This window comes from Thamnophis sirtalis, unplaced genomic scaffold, assembly GCF_051295495.1.
Source record: "Thamnophis sirtalis isolate CommonGarterSnake01/CBP01778 unplaced genomic scaffold, rThaSir2_p1.2 scaffold_2, whole genome shotgun sequence".
In the NCBI taxonomy this organism is placed as follows: Eukaryota; Metazoa; Chordata; class Lepidosauria; order Squamata; family Natricidae; genus Thamnophis; species Thamnophis sirtalis.
Genome location: NW_028261382.1, coordinates 72953115 through 72971227, shown reverse-complemented (window position 1 = coordinate 72971227; position 18113 = coordinate 72953115). Strand labels below are relative to the sequence as shown.

Sequence of the window (18113 nt, the reverse complement as noted above, 5' to 3'; positions counted from 1 at the left end):
CGTTATAATATACAGTTTGGGTTGCTTTATTTACCATCCCTTCCTCCTGTTGTAAAACCACCTTGCTTTCTTTTTTTTCTCCCTTCCTCCCTTCTCTACTTTCTTCCTTCCTCCTCTCCTTCCCCTTCCTTCTTCCCTTACCTCTCCCCTACTCCTCCTCTTCCTACCCTCTCTCCTTCTCTTTCTCTCCTTTCCACCCTCCTCTCCTTCCTTCTTTCTTCCTTCCCTCCTCTTCTTCCCCTTCCTTCTTCCCTTACCTCTCCCCAACTCCTCTCTTCCCCTCTCCCTTCCTACCCTCTCTCCTTCTCTTTCTCTCCCTTCCACCCTCCTCTCCTACCCTCTTCCTTCCCTCCTCTTCTTCCCCTTCCTTCTTCCCTTACCTCTCCCCTGGTCCTACTCTTCCCCTCTCCCTTCCTACCCTCTCTCCTTCTCTTTCTCTCCCTTCCACCCTCCTCTCCTTCCCTCTTCCTTCCTTCCTTCCCCCCTCTTCTTCTCATTCTTTCCCCCTCTCTCCCATTCTTTTTCTGTCGTTGTAGGTGTCTCTTTCAAATCTCAGTTTATGTTTCTTTGGGATAGTATTTCCACAAACCCAAATATAATTTGATATCAATAGTCTTAAATGTTGCCTGGTTAGAGAAGGTTGGACCAAACCTTTGAATGTTTTGTTCATGGAAGCAGAAACTTAGAACTCTTGTAAGGATGGGTCTTTGTTCATTTTAATTTTTAACAATTAAAGGAAAAAGACACTTAAACTTGACTTAGAATTACAGAAGGAAGCAAAATATTTTAACATTAAACATATTGAAAGGATATTTTGAACCATGGACCCAGAAGTTAATTTTAAGAATATATCTGCCCCTATAGATAGATGTTGCAATATACGTGCAGGTATAGAATAGAAGCAATGATTAACCATATGATTGAATCAGTAAAACAAACTGTTTAACTCCTAACACTAAGCAGATCAGTAATCACAGACTCTTAATTACAAGTGTTGATTAAATCAGGGGTTACAACTGTTTAATTCTCAAACATTAATTAAGGATTGGAAGTTTACATGGCGATAAAAGGTTTATGAGTATTCTTTAGGTCTACATGGAAGTAAATGAGTTACCATATACCATAGACTTGTACAACCATGATTGGTCCACATAGACCATGTGAATCCACCCTTTCCTTGTGTATGCTCAATAAAAGAGGCTTCCGGATTCTATTCCATGTCGGCCCATCCCGAGAGAGACCTGCCTTCTTTCATCATTGGCCTCATGGGCGACCCACGGAGAAACCGTAGATAGACTCTGTTTAAAAAGGTGTTATATAAGAGGAATGAGTAATATCTAACAGGATTGATGAAGTGGATTTCATCCATTGAGGACCTTTATACTGCACGAGTCAAAAAGAGGGCTGTGAAAATAACTACAGACCCCTCGCATCCTGGACATAAATTGTTTCAACTTCTACCCTGAGAATGACTCTATTGGGCACTGCACACCAGAACAACTAGACACAAGGATAGTTTTTTCCCCATGCCATCACTCTGTTAAACAACTAATCCCCACAACACTATCAAATTATCTGCCAAGACTGTCTTACCATTATTATTCTCCTCCTTCCTAGTACCTATCTCTTTCCACTTATGACACTAACCATGTTGCTTGTATCTTTAAAATTTATATTGTTTCCTTTGTTTCCTAGTATACGTAATTTGATTGCTTATTAATAACCTATGACTATCACTCAGTGTTGCACCTTATGATTCTTGACAAATGTATATTTTCTTTTTATGTACACTGAGAGCATCTGCACCAAAGACTAATTCCTTCTGTGTCCAATCACACTTGGCCAATAAATAATTCTATTCTATTCTATTCTACTCTACTCTACTCTATTCTACTCTATTGACTGTATCTTGTCTTTTGTATGTACAATAAGAGCATATGCACCAAAGACAAATTCCTTGTGTATCCAATCATACTTGGCCAATAAAGAATTTTATTCTATTTGATTCTATTTAATATCTGGCTATGTAGCTATCTAGCTAGCCATCAACACAAATTAGTTAACCAGGTTTGAGAGGAGCATGGTGTAACTTGCTCCTTATGGAAGAGAAGTATTCAGTGTAATCTGCAGTCCGAAACTATGGTTGCACACATGGCTTGAATGCTGGCCAGCCGAGCAACAAAGCAATCAGATCCACTTGCCTAGACTGACCTTCCAAACACAGGATCCAGGGTGTTGGGTATATATTCTTCTCGGTCATCCATCCTTTCTCTCCCTAGCTTGATTTTGACGTACGGGTCACACTGTACAGGGGTGCAAAGGGTATAGCTCTATGATCTGTTCTCTGTGTCCTCCTGTCCCAGGCCCAGCACCCACAAAGACACAAAGGGATGGTTTGTCTTCTTTCCTAAATGAATGCAACGTGTGAGTGCTACGTCAGCACAGTGTGTGTGTGTGTGTGTGTGTGTGTGTGTGTGTGTGTGTGTGTGGGCTTCAACTGCAGGCCCCCGGTTGCCATTTCGTCCTTTTTTTATCTCCCCTGATGGATATTATTGGCAAGGATGCTCATCTCCACTTTAAAAGCCAGGGTCCTAGCCACTCTATTTACTCATATCCTGCCTTTCTTATTTTCACAAATAACTCAAGGCAGGGACATATCCAACACGCCTTCCTCCACCTCTTATTTGCCCACAACAACCACCTTGTGAGGTGGGTTCGACTGAGAGAGAGAGAGAGTGACTAGCCCATAGTCACTCAACTGGTTTTCATGATTAAGGTGGGATTAGGACTCAATGTCTCTTGGTGATTGACCCAAAATCACCCAGCTGGTTTTCATGTATAAGGTGGGACTAGAACTCACACTCTCCTGGTGATTGGTCCAAAATCACCCAGCTGGCTTTCATGACTAAGGAGGGACTAGAACTCAATGTCTCTTGGTGATTGGCCCAAAATCACCCAGCTGGTTTTCATACATAAGGCGGGACTAGAACTCACACTCTCATGGTGATTGGTCCAAAATCACCCAGCTGGCTTTCATTTAAGGTTTTAAGGTTTAAGGTTTTATTGGGATTTATATGCCGCCCTTTTCCCTGAGGGGACTCAGGGCGGCTTACAACCACAGGGGAGGGGGGTGCAAGGTCAAAAACAAAACAATATGTGCACAAAGAAAAAATAATAAAACACAACTTTCATTCAGCGATCAAACACTCGGGCGGGTAATTGGAAACCTATCCCCAGGCCTGCTGGGAGAGCCAGATCTTGAGGGCTGCGCGGAAGGTCTGGATAGTGGTGAGGGTACGGATCTCCATGGGGAGCTCGTTCCACAGGGTCGGGGCGGCAACAGAAAAGGCTCTCCTCCGTGTGGTCGCCAGTCGACATTGACTGGCAGATGGAATTCGGAGGAGGCCCAGTCTGTGCGATCTAATTGGTCGATTTAGGGAGGTAATCGGCAGAAGGCGGTCTCTCAAGTACCCAGACCCGCTACCATGGAGTGCTTTAAAGATGGTCATCAGTATCCTGAAGCGCACCCGGAGACCAACAGGCAGCCAATGCAGCTCGCGGAGGACAGGTGTAACGTGGGCGAACCGCGGTGCGCCCACTATCACTCGCGCGGCTGCATTTTGGACTAGCTGCAGTCGCCGGATGCACTTCAGGGGCAACCCCATGTAGAGCCCATTGCAGTATTCCAGTCTAGAGATCACAAGGGCTCGAGTGACTGTTGTGAGAGCCCCCCGGTCTAGGTAGGGCCGCAACTGGCGGACCAGGCGAACCTGGGCAAATGCCCCCCTGGTCACAGCTGACAGCTGGTGATCGAAAGTCAGCTGTGGGTCCAGGAGGACTCCTAAGTTGCGGACCCTATCTGAGGGGTATAAAATTTGACCCCCCAGCCTAAGCGTTGGTATATTAGCCAAATTATTGGGGGGGAAACACAACAGCCACTCGGTCTTATCCGGGTTGAGTACCAGTTTGTTAGCACTCATCCAGTTCCTAACGGCCTCCAAACCCTGGTTCATCACGTCCACCGCTTCATTGAGTTGGCACGGGGCGGACAGATACAATTGCGTATCGTCCGCATATTGATGGTATTTTATCCCGTGCCTCCGAATGATCTCGCCCAGCGGTTTCATGTATATGTTAAATAGTAGGGGGGATAGGACCGAACCCTGAGGTACCCCACATGTTAGGGGCCTCAGGGACGATCTCTGCCCCCCGACCAACACCGACTGCGACCTGTCCGAGAGGTAGGAGGAGAACCACCGCAGAACAGTGCCTCCCACTCCCACCTCCCGCAGTCGTCGCAGAAGGATACCATGGTCGATGGTATCGAAAGCCGCTGAGAGGTCAAGGAGAACCAGGATGGACGCATAGCCTCCATCTCTGGCCCTCCAGAGATCATCGGTCAATGCGACCAAAGCGGTTTCTGTGCTGTAACCAGGTCTGAAGCCGGACTGGAAGGGGTCAAGATAGCTAGCTTCCTCCAAGGCCCGTTGAAGCTGAAAGGCCACCACCTTCTCAACAACCTTCCCGATAAAGGGAAGGTTGGAGACAGGACGAAAGTTGTTTAAGATGGCTGGATCTAACGATGGTTTCTTCAGGAGGGGTCTCACCACCGCCGTTTTAAGTACGGCGGGGAAGTGCCCCTCCCGAAGGGAGGCGGTGACAACCGCCTGGATCCAGCCATGTGTCACCTCCCTGCTGTTAGCCACCAGCCAGGAGGGACACGGGTCCAAAATACAAGTGGAGGCACTTACAGCTCGAATGGCCTTGTCCACATCCCCAGAGGCAACTTCCTGGAACTCAACCCAGAGCTGATGTAACAAGTAATCCTCCTGTGACTCAGCTGGACCTACTGCGGTGGAGTCCAAGTCCGATCGAAACCGAGCTACTTTGTCCGCCAAGAATTGAGCATAATCCTCAGCCCTACCCTGCAAGGGGTCTCCCGCATCCCTCCTATTAAGGAGGGAGCGGGTTATCCTAAACAGGGCGGCTGGGCGCGACTCGGCGGACGCAACCAAGGCAGAAATATAAGATCTTTTTGCGGTTCTTAATGCTCGGACATAGTCCTTGGTGCAGGTAGTTAAAAGTGCTCGGTTCGCCTCGGACCTATCGGACCTCCACTGGTGCTCTAGGCATCTCCTCCGGCGTTTCTTCTCCCGGAGTTCCTCGGTGAACCAGGGAACTCTCCGGGATCCACTGACCCGGAGGGGCCGTAGCGGCGCAATCCGGTCGAGAGACTCCGACGCCGCCGAGTACCAGGCGGCAGCCAGAGTCTCCGCCGAACTGTGGGCGAGAGTATCAGGAATAACCCCAAGCTCCGTCTGGAACCTCAAAGGGTCCATAAGTCGCCTGGGGCGGAACCACCTGGTCGGTTCCTCCTCCCTACGGTGGGGGTATGGCCTCCGGAAGTCAAGCCTCAGTAGGCAATGGTCCGACCACGACAGGGGTATGATCTCATTACCCTTCAGACCAAGATCACACATCCACTGCTCCGAGAGGAATACGAGGTCGAGCATGTGACCCGCTGCATGGGTTGGGCCCCGAATTACTTGGGTCAAGCCCATGGCTGTCATGGAAGCCATGAACTCCTGCGCCCCGTCAGAGCGTTCACCGAGCGATGGCAAGTTGAAATCCCCCAGAACTATAAGCCTGGGGAACTCAACCGCCAGCTCGGCTACTGACTCGAGGAGCGAGGGGAGGGATGCTGCAACGCAGTTGGGAGGCAGGTACGTTAGCAGCAAACCCACTTGACCCTTGAGGTCCAACTTTATCAGCAGAGACTCACACCCGACAAGCTCCGGAGCAGGGACCCTACGAGGTAACAGAGACTCCCGGATTACAATAGCCACACCGCCACCCCTTCCCTGGGCTCTCGGCTGATGAAGCACCTGAAATCCCTCTGGGCACATCTCTACAAGGGGGACTCCTCCTTCTGTGCCCAGCCAGGTTTCAGTAATACATGCCAGGTCTGCCCTCTCGTCAGTAATTAAGTCCCGGACGAGGGGAGCTTTATGAACAACAGACCTGGCATTTAGCGACAACAGCCTGAGACCAGGGTCCTGACTACTCGCGCCATCTGGTCTTGGAGTGGGACTCCTAGGGCCGGAAGGAGGGATCTCTGTAATGTAGCGAACCCTCCTTCCCCGGTAATGGCCAGCCCTAAGGTCCCCGCCATATCTGCCTCTCCCTGTCACGACCGCTATGCTCCGACCCACTCCCATGTCCATGGTCCCCCCAACCACCCCAGTACCCCCCGCCTTCCCCAGCAGGTCCTCCGAGTCAAACATTCTCATTTATCCACACTAACAATTCCCACGTAGAAATTTAAAACATATAAAATACAAGGGTAACAATTACTAAAAGTGGGCCATTCATTCAAATCCAGCCAACTCCCATACACTCAGCATACTATTTAAAATTGCGCAGCTATAATATATAATAATATGGAAACAGTGGAGGAAGCGATGGTCTGCTCCTCTCCCTTCTTCTTATGTCCTGGGAAAATGTCCTTAGCCACCAAGTTAGAAGTACGTAGTGTATAAGGTGGCTATATATGAACAAGATTAAATGTAAAGTTCCAAAGTTCGTGAACGGTAACCATGTAGTCCTACCCCACTGGTGGAGGTTAGCGGGCTGTATATTCCAAAGTCTCTTTCCCAACGATGTATAAAGGCCCCAATGTAGGAGACCAGAGATCAAGACTGACTTGCACCGCTCTTGCAAATGGAAGGAAAAATGCTGATATTTTCGGGGCTCAGTCCTTGTCCCTGCAGCCGCCATCCTCTATCGCTCCCTGCCAGTTGGCCACAGTCTTACTCCTCCTAATGATTAAGTGAGCAGGGAGCAAGGTCCGGAGGGGCTACAATGATGGTAAATAGTAAAACAGCAGATGATAGATAATAAGGCAGGTAACTGATAATAAAGTGAGCAGAGATAGATCCGAGGGGGGGGGGCGTCTAGGACAGCAGCAAGCACAGCTAATCAATATAGCCTCCGACAGCCCCCTACTTTAAAGTAAACTGAGTTAGAAATTTAGCCCCTCTCAGCTCACTAGCCACCAAGACTCACAGACACAGGCACAATCACTCAGCTCCAGCAAAGTCCGGAAAGGAGGATGTAAAAATGTAACGCTGTGAGTCAGCTGTTTGGCGCCGCCATTTCCTCCATGCTTTCCTCCACGCTTCCCTTCCAACTTCAGCAGCTGCTGTTCCGCTGCTCTGGGACGACTCTGGGACGACTAATAGGACCAGGGGCCAGCAGGTAATTGGCCAGGGGGCTCACTAGCAGCACCAGGGGCTTCCAGAAAACCACAGATGGTAAAGTGGTAGGGGAGGCTCCGAACGCCCGCGCGCCGCTCTCACCGCCGCGCGCCGCCGTCGCCGCCGTCCTCGCACAGCTAGATAACCCGGGCTGCCGGTATAACGAAAATGCGAGCCTCTGGATTTCAGCAGGTCCTGTAGGTTCCGCAGCTCTTGGGCTCTCCCAGGAGCTGTTTCCAATAGTTTTTGCGGTCCGTTTGGAGGCTCCCCGGTGCTTTTTCGCTAGGTTAATGTGGAGCGAAAAAGCCCGGTCGCCATTCCAAACCCGCACATGCGCAGAGGCGCATGTTCAAAGTGGATTTGAATTCATGACTAAGGCGGGACTAGAACTCAATGTCTCTTGGTGATTGGCCCAAAATCACCCAGCTGGTTTTCATGCATAAGGTGGGACTAGAACTCACACTCTCCTGGTGATTGGTCCAAAATCACCCAGCTGGCTTTCATGACTAAGGAGGGACTAGAACTCAATGTCTCTTGGTGATTGGCCCAAAATCACCCAGCTGGTTTTCATGTATAAGGCGGGACAAGAACTCAGTGTCTCATGGTGATTGGTCCAAAATCACCCAGCTGGCTTTCATGACTAAGGAGGGACTAGAACTCAATGTCTCTTGGTGATTGGCCCAAAATCACCCAGCTGGTTTTCATGTATAAGGCGGGACAAGAACTCAGTGTCTCATGGTGATTGGTCCAAAATCACCCAGCTGGCTTTCATGACTAAGGAGGGACTAGAACTCAATGTCTCTTGGTGATTGGCCCAAAATCACCCAGCTGGTTTTCATACATAAGGCGGGACTAGAACTCACACTCTCATGGTGATTGGTCCAAAATCACCCAGCTGGCTTTCATGACTAAGGCGGGACTAGAACTCAATGTCTCTTGGTGATTGGCCCAAAATCACCCAGCTGGTTTTCATGTATAAGGCGGGACAAGAACTCAGTGTCTCATGGTGATTGGCCCAAAATCACCCAGATGGCTTTCATGACTAAGGCGGGACTAGAACTCAATGTCTCTTGGTGATTGGCCCAAAATCACCCAGCTGGCTTTCATACATAAGGCGGGACTAGAACTCACACTCTCCTGGTGATTGGTCGAAAATCACCCAGCTGGCTTTCATGACTAAGGAGGGACTAGAACTCAATGTCTCTTGGTGATTGGCCCAAAATCACCCAGCTGGCTTTCATGACTAAGGCGGGACTAGAACTCAATGTCTCTTGGTGATTGGCCCAAAATCACCCAGCTGGTTTTCATGCATAAGGCGGGACAAGAACTCAGTGTCTCATGGTGATTGGTCCAAAATCACCCAGATGGCTTTCATGACTAAGGCGGGACTAGAACTCAATGTCTTGGTGATTGGCCCAAAATCACCCAGCTGGCTTTCATGACTAAGGAGGGACTAGAACTCAATGTCTCTTGGTGATTGGCCCAAAATCACCCAGCTGGTTTTCATGTATAAGGCGGGACAAGAACTCAGTGTCTCATGGTGATTGGTCCAAAATCACCCAGATGGCTTTCATGACTAAGGCGGGACTAGAACTCAATGTCTTGGTGATTGGCCCAAAATCACCCAGATGATTTTTAAGCCTAAAGTGGGACTAGAACTCACTGTCTCCTGGTGATTGGTCCAAAATGACCGAGCTGGCTTTCAGCAAAAGGCAGAACTAGAACTCACTGTCTCCTGGTGATTGGTCCAAAATCACCCAGCCAGCTTTCATAGTTGAGGAGGTACTAGAACTCACCACCTCCTGCTTTCTAGCTTGGTTCCTTCCCCACTAGACCAAAGTTTACCTTGAATATTTCTACCCAGTGGGCTCTGGAAGAAAACTTTTTTCGGACTGTAGCAAAACAGCAAAGCAAAGATGATTACCAATCCATTGCGATCTTTCGGCTGGAGATTAAAACCTCGGATAATATAAAGGCGAACCAGACAGTCTTGGGAGACATTGTCCGGAAGCTCCTGAAACTGACGTGGTGGAGGTAGAATTCTGGGATCTTCTGGCAGAGGATAAATCCGGAAAAGCCCCTGTAGAACAAGGCATTGGTTCAGTGGAGGCTTTAAGGAGAACCTGTATTGCTTTAATTTCCCCGAGACAAATTCTGCGTTTTTGAAAAAACGAGCAAACGATATTGTTCCCCTGACTCAATGGTACTGGAATTTGGTTTTCCCACAGGTTATTATAGAATTGGGAGATTGGGACACACCAACATAAAAATGAAAATCAAGTCATTGGTAGCAGTTCACTGGAACATGTTCTTCACCATTGTCCTCTCCATGCAAGAGCACGCCAGGAGTTATTATTTCCACTTTTCATTAAACAGCCTGGTGATGATTCTGATTTGTTTTATCTTAAAATGCTATGATCAGATCAATTTGGCTCCATCGCTCAGTCTACAGGCAAGCCCTCCACAGAACCTCACATTTTATGCTGTAGGTTTGATCATCTATCATTATCTGTCTCTCTGTCCATCAGTCCGTCCGTCCGTCCGTCCATCCATCCACCCATCCATCTCCATCCAGCCATTCAGCCATCTATCATTATTTATCATCTATCTATCTATCTATCTATCTATCTATCTATCTATCTATCTATCTATCTATCTATCTATCTATCTATCTATCTATCTATCTATCATCATCTATCTATCTATCTATCTATCTATCTATCTATCTATCTTATCTATCTATCTATCTATCTATCTATCTATCATCTATCTATCTATCTATCTATCTATCTATCTATCTATCTATCTATCTATCATCTATCTATCTATCTATCTATCTATCATCTATCATCTATCATCTATCATCTATCTATCTATCTATCTATCTATCTATCTATCTATCTATCTATCTATCTATTTATCTATCTATCTATCTATCTATCATCATCATCATCATCATCATCATCATCATCATCATCATCATCATCATCATCTAATCTTCATTTCTTTCATGTTTCAGTGAAACAGCTCGCCTTCTCCAAAGCATCAGAGGGTAGATCAAGAAATAATGGATGGAAACTAATCAAGGAGAGAACCAACCTAGAACTAAGAAGAAATTTCCTGACAGTTGAAACAATTAACCAGTGGAACAACTTGCCTCCAGAAGTTCTGGGTGCTTCATCACTGAATGTTTTTAAGAAGAGACTAGACAGTCACTAATCTGAAATGGTCTAGGGCCATGATGGTGAATAGAGCTCATAACGCAGTTCACCATCATGGTCCTACACCATTTGTATAACGCAAGCTGTTGCCCCAGCTCAACTGCACTGTGCATGCATGTGCGCCTCCTACTAGCCAGCTGATTTTGGGGTCTCTGCCATGCATGCACGGGGAGTGGGGCACATAGGGGAGATGAGTGTGCCTGCCTGGGGGGGGGGATGCAGTGCCTCTCCGCAGCCCATTTCTGTTCCCAGGAGGTTGCAAGCAGCCCTACTAGGCTCCAAACAGTGTGGGGGTGGGGCGGGGTCACATGCACGGGGTGACCGCGTGTGTGTTGTCTGCGCATGCACAGGGGCGGGGAGAGTGTGCATGCACAGGGGCGGCGGGGTTCTATGGGAGGTCATGTACGCATTGCATTATGGGTGCAGGCGTGCATGCACACTTTTGGCCCGTGATGACCAAAAGGTTAGCCATCGCGGTTCTGCTGCTTGAGCAGGGGGATAGTCTAGAAGACCTCCAAGTTCCCTTCCAGCTCTCTTCTAATTCTGTCTTTTGTATTTTATTTTAATTAATGTGATTTCTGTATTCTGCATGGCCACCTAATGACCTAATAAAGATTTGAACTGAGAAGTAGAGAGATCGGGAAGGATAAAAATCCAGATTGCCTGGGTGAATTTCCTCAGATGCTTTGCCAGAGTGGGGATTGGGGTCATGTGTTCACCTTAAATTCTCCCCCCACCATAGGGTCCTCATCTTGGACTTTCCCCCGGTACAGCGGAAAGGTCTGACAGAAATCCTGGAGACCATGGAATTCAGGAACTTCTTCCAATTCACAATTGTAGATCTGGAAGCAAATCATTAAAAAAAAAACAGTTGGAATTTTTAAATATTTTCTATAGGTATGTTTGTGTGATTTATATTCTCTAGTCCAGGGGTCAGCAAACTGTGGCTCTGGAACCGCATGTGGCTCTTTCCTCCCTCTGCTGCGGCTCCGTCACCGGTTGGCCACAATTTTGAGAGGAGCTTCTGATGGGGTGGGGAGGGCAAGGGGAGGGTTTTCCAGTTGTCTCTACAATTGATAGGGCTTTCGGTCATGACAGGTAGAGGAAAAAGTACGCCGCGCTAGGAGGAGGTGGGGGAACTGAACTTCCGGTCAGTTCCAGAATTGAATGGGGGGCTTCCAGTTAGGACCTTTGTGGCTCCCGGTGTTTTCTTTTCTGTGGAAAACGGGTCCAAATGGCTCTTTGAGTGTTTAAGTTTGCCGACCCTTGGACAAGTCTAAGTATCCTTATAGTATTGTAGATTATAAAATCTACAATATTTTAGATGCAATACATCTATTGTACTGTTACATCTACAATATTGTAGGTGTAATTATTGTAGATTATTAAACAATCAGTTGGGATATTCTTTACTCTCTCCATATATGATCTAGATTCTCTAGTCTAAGCATCCTTCCATTTCTGTACTACATAAGAATAGGAATACTTTATTGTCATTGTATGCATATATACAGTCAACCCATACAACGAAATTCACATAACATCTAGAGACCAGGTCCAACACACATGACAATCCCCAAACACTCTACACCCTCCAAAAATTCCCCACCCCTAAACCATTCAAGCATCCATACAATAGACCAAGTAAAGCTATCCAACAGCTCACTGATGGTGGCCCTTTAGTTAACTGTTGAGTGCAATTATAGCTCTGAGATAAAAACTATTCAAAAGACCTATGGTCCTAGTTTTAATTGTTCTGTATCTTCTGCCAGAAGGCAACAGTCCATAAAGATTGTAAGCAGAATGGGAGGAGTCTCTGAGAATGCTGACCACACATTTTATACATTTGCTGATTTGCAAAATTTGGAAGCATTCAGGCCTGCTCCTTAGCCATATTGTAAGTGTAATCACCACACTTTTACCACACTGTGTGCTGTGTTGTCTGTAGGAGAATATTCATACTTAAGGTGACCAGACGTCCCGATTTCAGCGGGACAGTCATGATTTATAAAAATTTGCCCCGTGTCCCGGGGCATTTTAAAAAAGTCCCGATTTTCTGGCTTCATGTTGAAAGCCCAGTGGATTTCTTTAAAAATTCTAACCGGGGCAAGACAAAAGACACCCTGTCTAACCTCTCTCTCTGTCTCAGTACTTTTATTGAAGATATTAAAACATTAAAGCAAGAAAACAGACCCCCCCACCCCTTTTACCTCATTTTATAAGAAAAAATGACCAAGTACCATAGAGCTGCAGGAAATACTTGGCTAGAGAGGCAGCGAGTGTTCCTTCCTGGATTTTCTGGAGGGGAGGGGCACGGAGGTTGGAGGTCTGCTCGTGTGGAAAAAATGGTGGCAAAGTTTCTTTGAAAAATATTCCCCTGACTAATTTCACAATTTTAATTTGCTCAGTTCTTTGTATTAACATCTACATCATTCTGGATTGACTTGGAGTGCTCACTTGTGCCTGCTGGTAAGTGAGCTGGGTTTTTTTATTTTTTTAAATGTATTTTAAAATAATATTTTATTTATTGTGCATAGGATTTTTTAAAATTTATTCTGTGTGGATTCTTTTTTTAAATTGTTTTAGACTATTAAAAAAAAGATTCTATCCAAAATAAATTTAAGTGAAACCATTTTTAAAAATTCTATGCACAATACTTTGAAATATATTGTGCATAGAAAGAATTGAAATGTTTTACTTCAATTTATTCTGTGTGGATTTTTTTTTAAATTGTCTTAAAAAAGATTCTATTCAAAATACAAAATACCAGCTACAGTTATTCACTTAAGAACTGTGGCAAGAAAGGTGGTATAATGGGCTTAGTGACCAAAGTTACAATGGCATTGAAAAAAGTGACTGATGACCATTTTTCACACTTAGCGACCATTTTCACACTTCCCGACCGTTGCAGCATTCTCATGGTCACGCGATCAAAATTTTGATGTTTGGCAACAGTTACAATTTATATTTGTAAATTGTAGTTATGTTGAAATAAAAAAAATATTACAATACTATTTCTGCGTTATATGAAAAATTTTGTTGCTCTGTATAAAATTTTTAATCAAGCCCCCCCCCCGCCCCCCGGTCAAAGGTATCCCTCTTTACCAATCTGAAAATCTGGTCACCTTATTCATACTGCACTTGAATTTAATAACTGAACATACTCTTGAAAACCCTCCCACAATTCCTCAACTAGCATTGCCTCTTCGATCATAAAAGATGACTTAAATATTCAACTTCACTGCATATGGAGACCAACCCCAAGCTTAAAAAAAAAAGTGGGATCCCTTTGGTGGGAATTTGATGACCTGGAACCTGGCTGTTCCGACAGGCCTGGGGCTGATGAGTTCCCATCCCCGCTCGAATTGTGTGGCTGTTGATTGCTTTTAAACTGTCTTTGTATTTTGTTCGCTTGTCCTTGTTTTTTGTTGTATTATCCCCTCCCCGTGGTTTGTTAGCCGCCCTGAGTCCCTCCGGGAATAGGGCGGCATAAAAGTGAAATAAACCTATAACCTATAAACCTATGACGTGAAAAACAGTTGCGTCATCTGCTATTTCTGCGGAAATGTGGGAGCTGGTATTTCTAGTGACAATGGTTGCCCGGCCCCATATTCTTATGATATTTCTCTTAAAAGCACACCTTTATGCTATCATATCCCTTTTCCAGGTAATGTCCGCTCTTTGATAAATCTCCCATTGTGGCATAGTATTTGCTCCACCAATCAATTTCTTCTTCCTCTTCTTCCTCCTCCTCTTCATCGGTCTGTCAAAAAAGAAAGCAAGAAGCTTGGGCATGGTCCTCTACATGTTTTCCAAATGGAATGATCTAGGGATGAAATCCAGCAGGTTCTGACAGGTTCTGGAGAACCGGTAGCACAAATTTTGAGTAGTTCGGAGAACCGGCAAGTACCGGCTCTGGCTGGCCTCAGAGTGGGGTGGGAATGGGGATTTTGCAATATCCTTCCCCTGTCATGCCCACCAAGCCACGCCCACAGAACTGGTAGTAAAAAATTGAATTTCACCACTGAAATGATCTTTGCTCATCTTTAGGCTTTCTCTCTCCCCAACCTGTCAGAAAGACTTGCTTGCATTGACTGTCAGGGTTCCAAGTAACACACCCAACACAATCAAAACCCTGAGGCAGGAATGTCCCACGAAGTACAGTTTTATTAGCGATGTCATATTGGCACATCTGGTGAAAACCCGACTCAAAACTCCTGCGGTTAAAAGTAAAGTTTGTTCTTTCCACTTCCCACAAGTCCATCACATCAGAGATGGGTTGCTACTGCTTTGCACCAGTTCGGGTGAAGCGGTAGTGGTATTATGGCCTGGGTCGCAGAACTGGCAGTGACCCAGGCTGGCCACGCCCCCGAACTGGTTTCCCGATCTCTGTTGCCATTGCTGGCATGTTTTTTGTTTTTATGGTCCTTGCGCATGCACAGAACTATTTACATTGAACTGCACATGCATGATCAACGCACATGTGGCACATGCGCAAAGTGCGCACAAAGCGAACCGATAGCAATGCCAGCAGCAACCCACCCTTGCATCACATGGTCCAAAACCATACTAAAAGTGTCAGTTGGTCCCAGTCTCCACCTTCCTAACACCTGGTGAGAAAGACCTTGGTTCCCAGAGGAAAGAATTTTGTTTTGGCTACAAATCCCCAGCTATCTCTACTGCCCCCATAGCTCTGCTACGGGAGCCTTGAAGGTTCTAAAGAAAATGACTCCAGGGTTGACATTGATGTAATTTCTTAGTTTCTTCAACAACCAAATGTAAGGCATGAAGACTCAGGCCCACACATTGAATCCTAGTTGAGATGATCTATTACTCTTGCCTATGTTCAAGATCTATGGCAAATCTGGACAGCAGACTAAAAAGCAGAGATATCACCCTGCCAACAAAAGTGCATCTAGTCAAGACTATGATTTTCCCAGCTGCAATGTATGGCTGTGAAAGTTGGACCATAAGGAAGGCTGAGCACCAAAGAATGGAGGCCTTTGAACTCTGGTGCTGGAGAAGACTTCTGCGAGTCCCTTGGACTGCAAGGGGATCCAACTGGTCAGTCCTAGAGATCAACCCTGACTGCTCTTTAGAAGGCCAGATCTTGAAGAGGAAACTCAAATGCTTTGGCCACCTGATGAGAAGGAAGGACTCACTGGAGAAGAGCCTCATGCTGGGAACGATGGAGGGCAAAAGTTCTTTAGAAGGCCAGATCCTGAAGAGGAAACTCAAATGCTTTGACCACCTAATGAGAAGGAAGGACTCCTTGGAGAAGACCCTCATGCTGGGAAGGATAGAGGGCAAAAGAAGAATGAGATGACAGAGAAGGAGGTGGCTGGATGGAGTCACTGAAGCAGTCAGCGTGAGCTTAAATGGACTCCAGAGGATGATAGAAGACAGGAAGGCCTGGAGGAACATTGTCCATGGAGTCGTGATGGGTCAGACACGACATCACAACTAACAACAAATGTTCAAGAATCCAGTCAACTAATGGTCAGCAATAAATTGGTGTTAGATAAGAGTCAGCAGAATTCAAAGGGGTTGGGCTTAAACCACTTGTGGGAACATAAATATTCTAGGCTGATTCCTTTCTTGACTCCTCCCTCAGATACTGTCTCTCCTTCGCCTACATTGACCCACATTATTTTCTTAATAGCAATACAGGTAGTCCTCAATTTACGACCACAGATGAGCCTAAAATTTATGTTGCTAAGTGAGTTTTGTCCCATTGGGTGACCTTTCTTGCCACAGTCGTTAAGTGACTCACTGCAGATCTTAAATTAGCAACATCGGTTGTTAAGTGGCTTGGCCAATTAATAATTAATCCATGGAATGGCTTGTCTGCAGGAGTTATGAATGCTCCATCACTGGAGGTTTCTAAGAAGAGGTTGGTCAAGAAGAATATAGGGTCACCTGCTTGGGGTGGTGGTGTTGGACTAGAAGACCTCCAAGGTCCCTTCCAACTAAAACCTCGTAACTATATTTGCCAGTCTTACAGGAATGGTCCTCCCATGAAGTAGAGTAAAAAAAAAACACTATCGACCAATCAATTCCAGACCTGAAAAGAGTTGAAGATGATATGTATGGTATGGCATGACATGTATATATGTATGTATGTTGCCATAGAACAGGTTCTCCAAACTTGGCAATTTAAATATTTATGGACTTCAACTTCCAGAATTCTAGATGTTGAAGTCCATAAGGAAACCCTCTCTTGATTTGGGGGGATCATCCTTTCTCTCTCAGGCAGCAAAATATCTCCAAGGGAATGCTTGGGTGGAGATAAAACAACCAGGGTGCCAGGCCTGCAGTCATATTTCTTTTAGGATCTTTGGCCTGCCACACTCTATTATTTTATTATGCTGTTTCATTAGTGGGGTAATTGGGAGGGAGAATAGTAAGGAGTAGAATTGTATAATGTGTTGTTGTCAAAATAGAGCATTCCTTTCTAGAAGCCCAATGTCATTCTTCGTCTCCACACCTCTGCACCTGACTGGAACTAGATGGGTGGAAATGCCAGGGTGGCAGAGGAAGATTGGACCATGTGATGGACTTGTGGGTGTGGGGACAAGATCATGAACTTTCAACTCGGTGGAAAACTTTCCGATTCAGGTTTTCCACAGATGTGGCAACATCTCTCTTATTAAATTGGAACTTTGATGAAAGCTATGCCTTGGACTCTGATTTAATTCTGGATGATATTTGGAACACTGACACATGGTCCACAATTGGGGACATCTGCAAAGGCTCTGGATGTATTTGTCTTCCCAAAATCCAGACACAACAAAATGAAATCTTCATCCTGGCTTACCTTCTTTTCTTTCTCTTTCCTCCATGACCATAATTTAAAGCTGCTCCATCTCTGTTAAGAAGCCGCAGAATTAATATAAATTATAAATTATTATTATTATTATTAGAATGAATTCTTCTGTTAATCTCTTCAGAAAATCCTGGGTTAGTTGTCATGCTGACTTTTCTACTTCTAGAGCAATGGGTTTCAACCTTCCTAATGCCGCGACCCTTTAATACAGTTCCTCATGTTGTGGTGACCTCCAACCATAAAATTATTTTATATTTTCTGTATTTTTTTTTGAAAATATGTTTTTTCCGATGGTTTTAGGTGAGCCCTGTGAAAGGGTCATTCGAACCCCAAAGGGGTCCCAACCCACAGGTTGAGAACCACTGTTCTAGAGAATTCTGAGATTAAAAACTTGTGGGGAAGGTGAAATATTGGTTGGAAAAGACAATCTGAATTAAGCCTCTGTGGCACACATGGCATACACTGTGGCCATCATGGGTCTAACCTATAGCTTACTGTGCATGGATTTATTGATCACAATAAAGATATATGTTTATTGTGTATATGTTATCCTCTACCTTCAGTAAGAATTTTGCCAAAGTCATAAAGCAGAAGCCTTTTCCAAGCTCTGCTATTAGGAAAATTCTCTCTCTCTCTCTCTCTCTCTCTCCCCCTCTCTCCCTCCCTCTCTCTCTCTCTCTTATCTCTGTTTCTCTCTCTCTCTCTTCATCTACCTACCTACCTACCTACCTACCTACCTACCTACCTACCTACCTACCTACCTACCTATCTTTCTCTCCTTTCTCTCTCCTCTCTTTTGCTAAACAACAG

At 45.5% G+C, this 18113-nt stretch overlaps 1 protein-coding gene across 1 annotated transcript in view; it reads right to left on the bottom strand.

The window, feature by feature from the left end:
* LOC106542907 (myoferlin) overlaps positions 1-18113 on the bottom strand; it is an 83333-nt gene that overhangs the window by 15815 nt on the left and 49405 nt on the right. Inside the window, exons 27-31 of the mRNA XM_087703498.1 lie at positions 17295-17345; positions 14118-14240; positions 11197-11319; positions 9181-9336; positions 2212-2303 (exon numbers count right to left, since the gene is read on the bottom strand). Of these exons, the coding sequence (XP_087559624.1) occupies positions 2212-2303; positions 9181-9336; positions 11197-11319; positions 14118-14240; positions 17295-17345 (545 nt within the window). The remainder of the gene's footprint in view (positions 1-2211; positions 2304-9180; positions 9337-11196; positions 11320-14117; positions 14241-17294; positions 17346-18113) is intronic.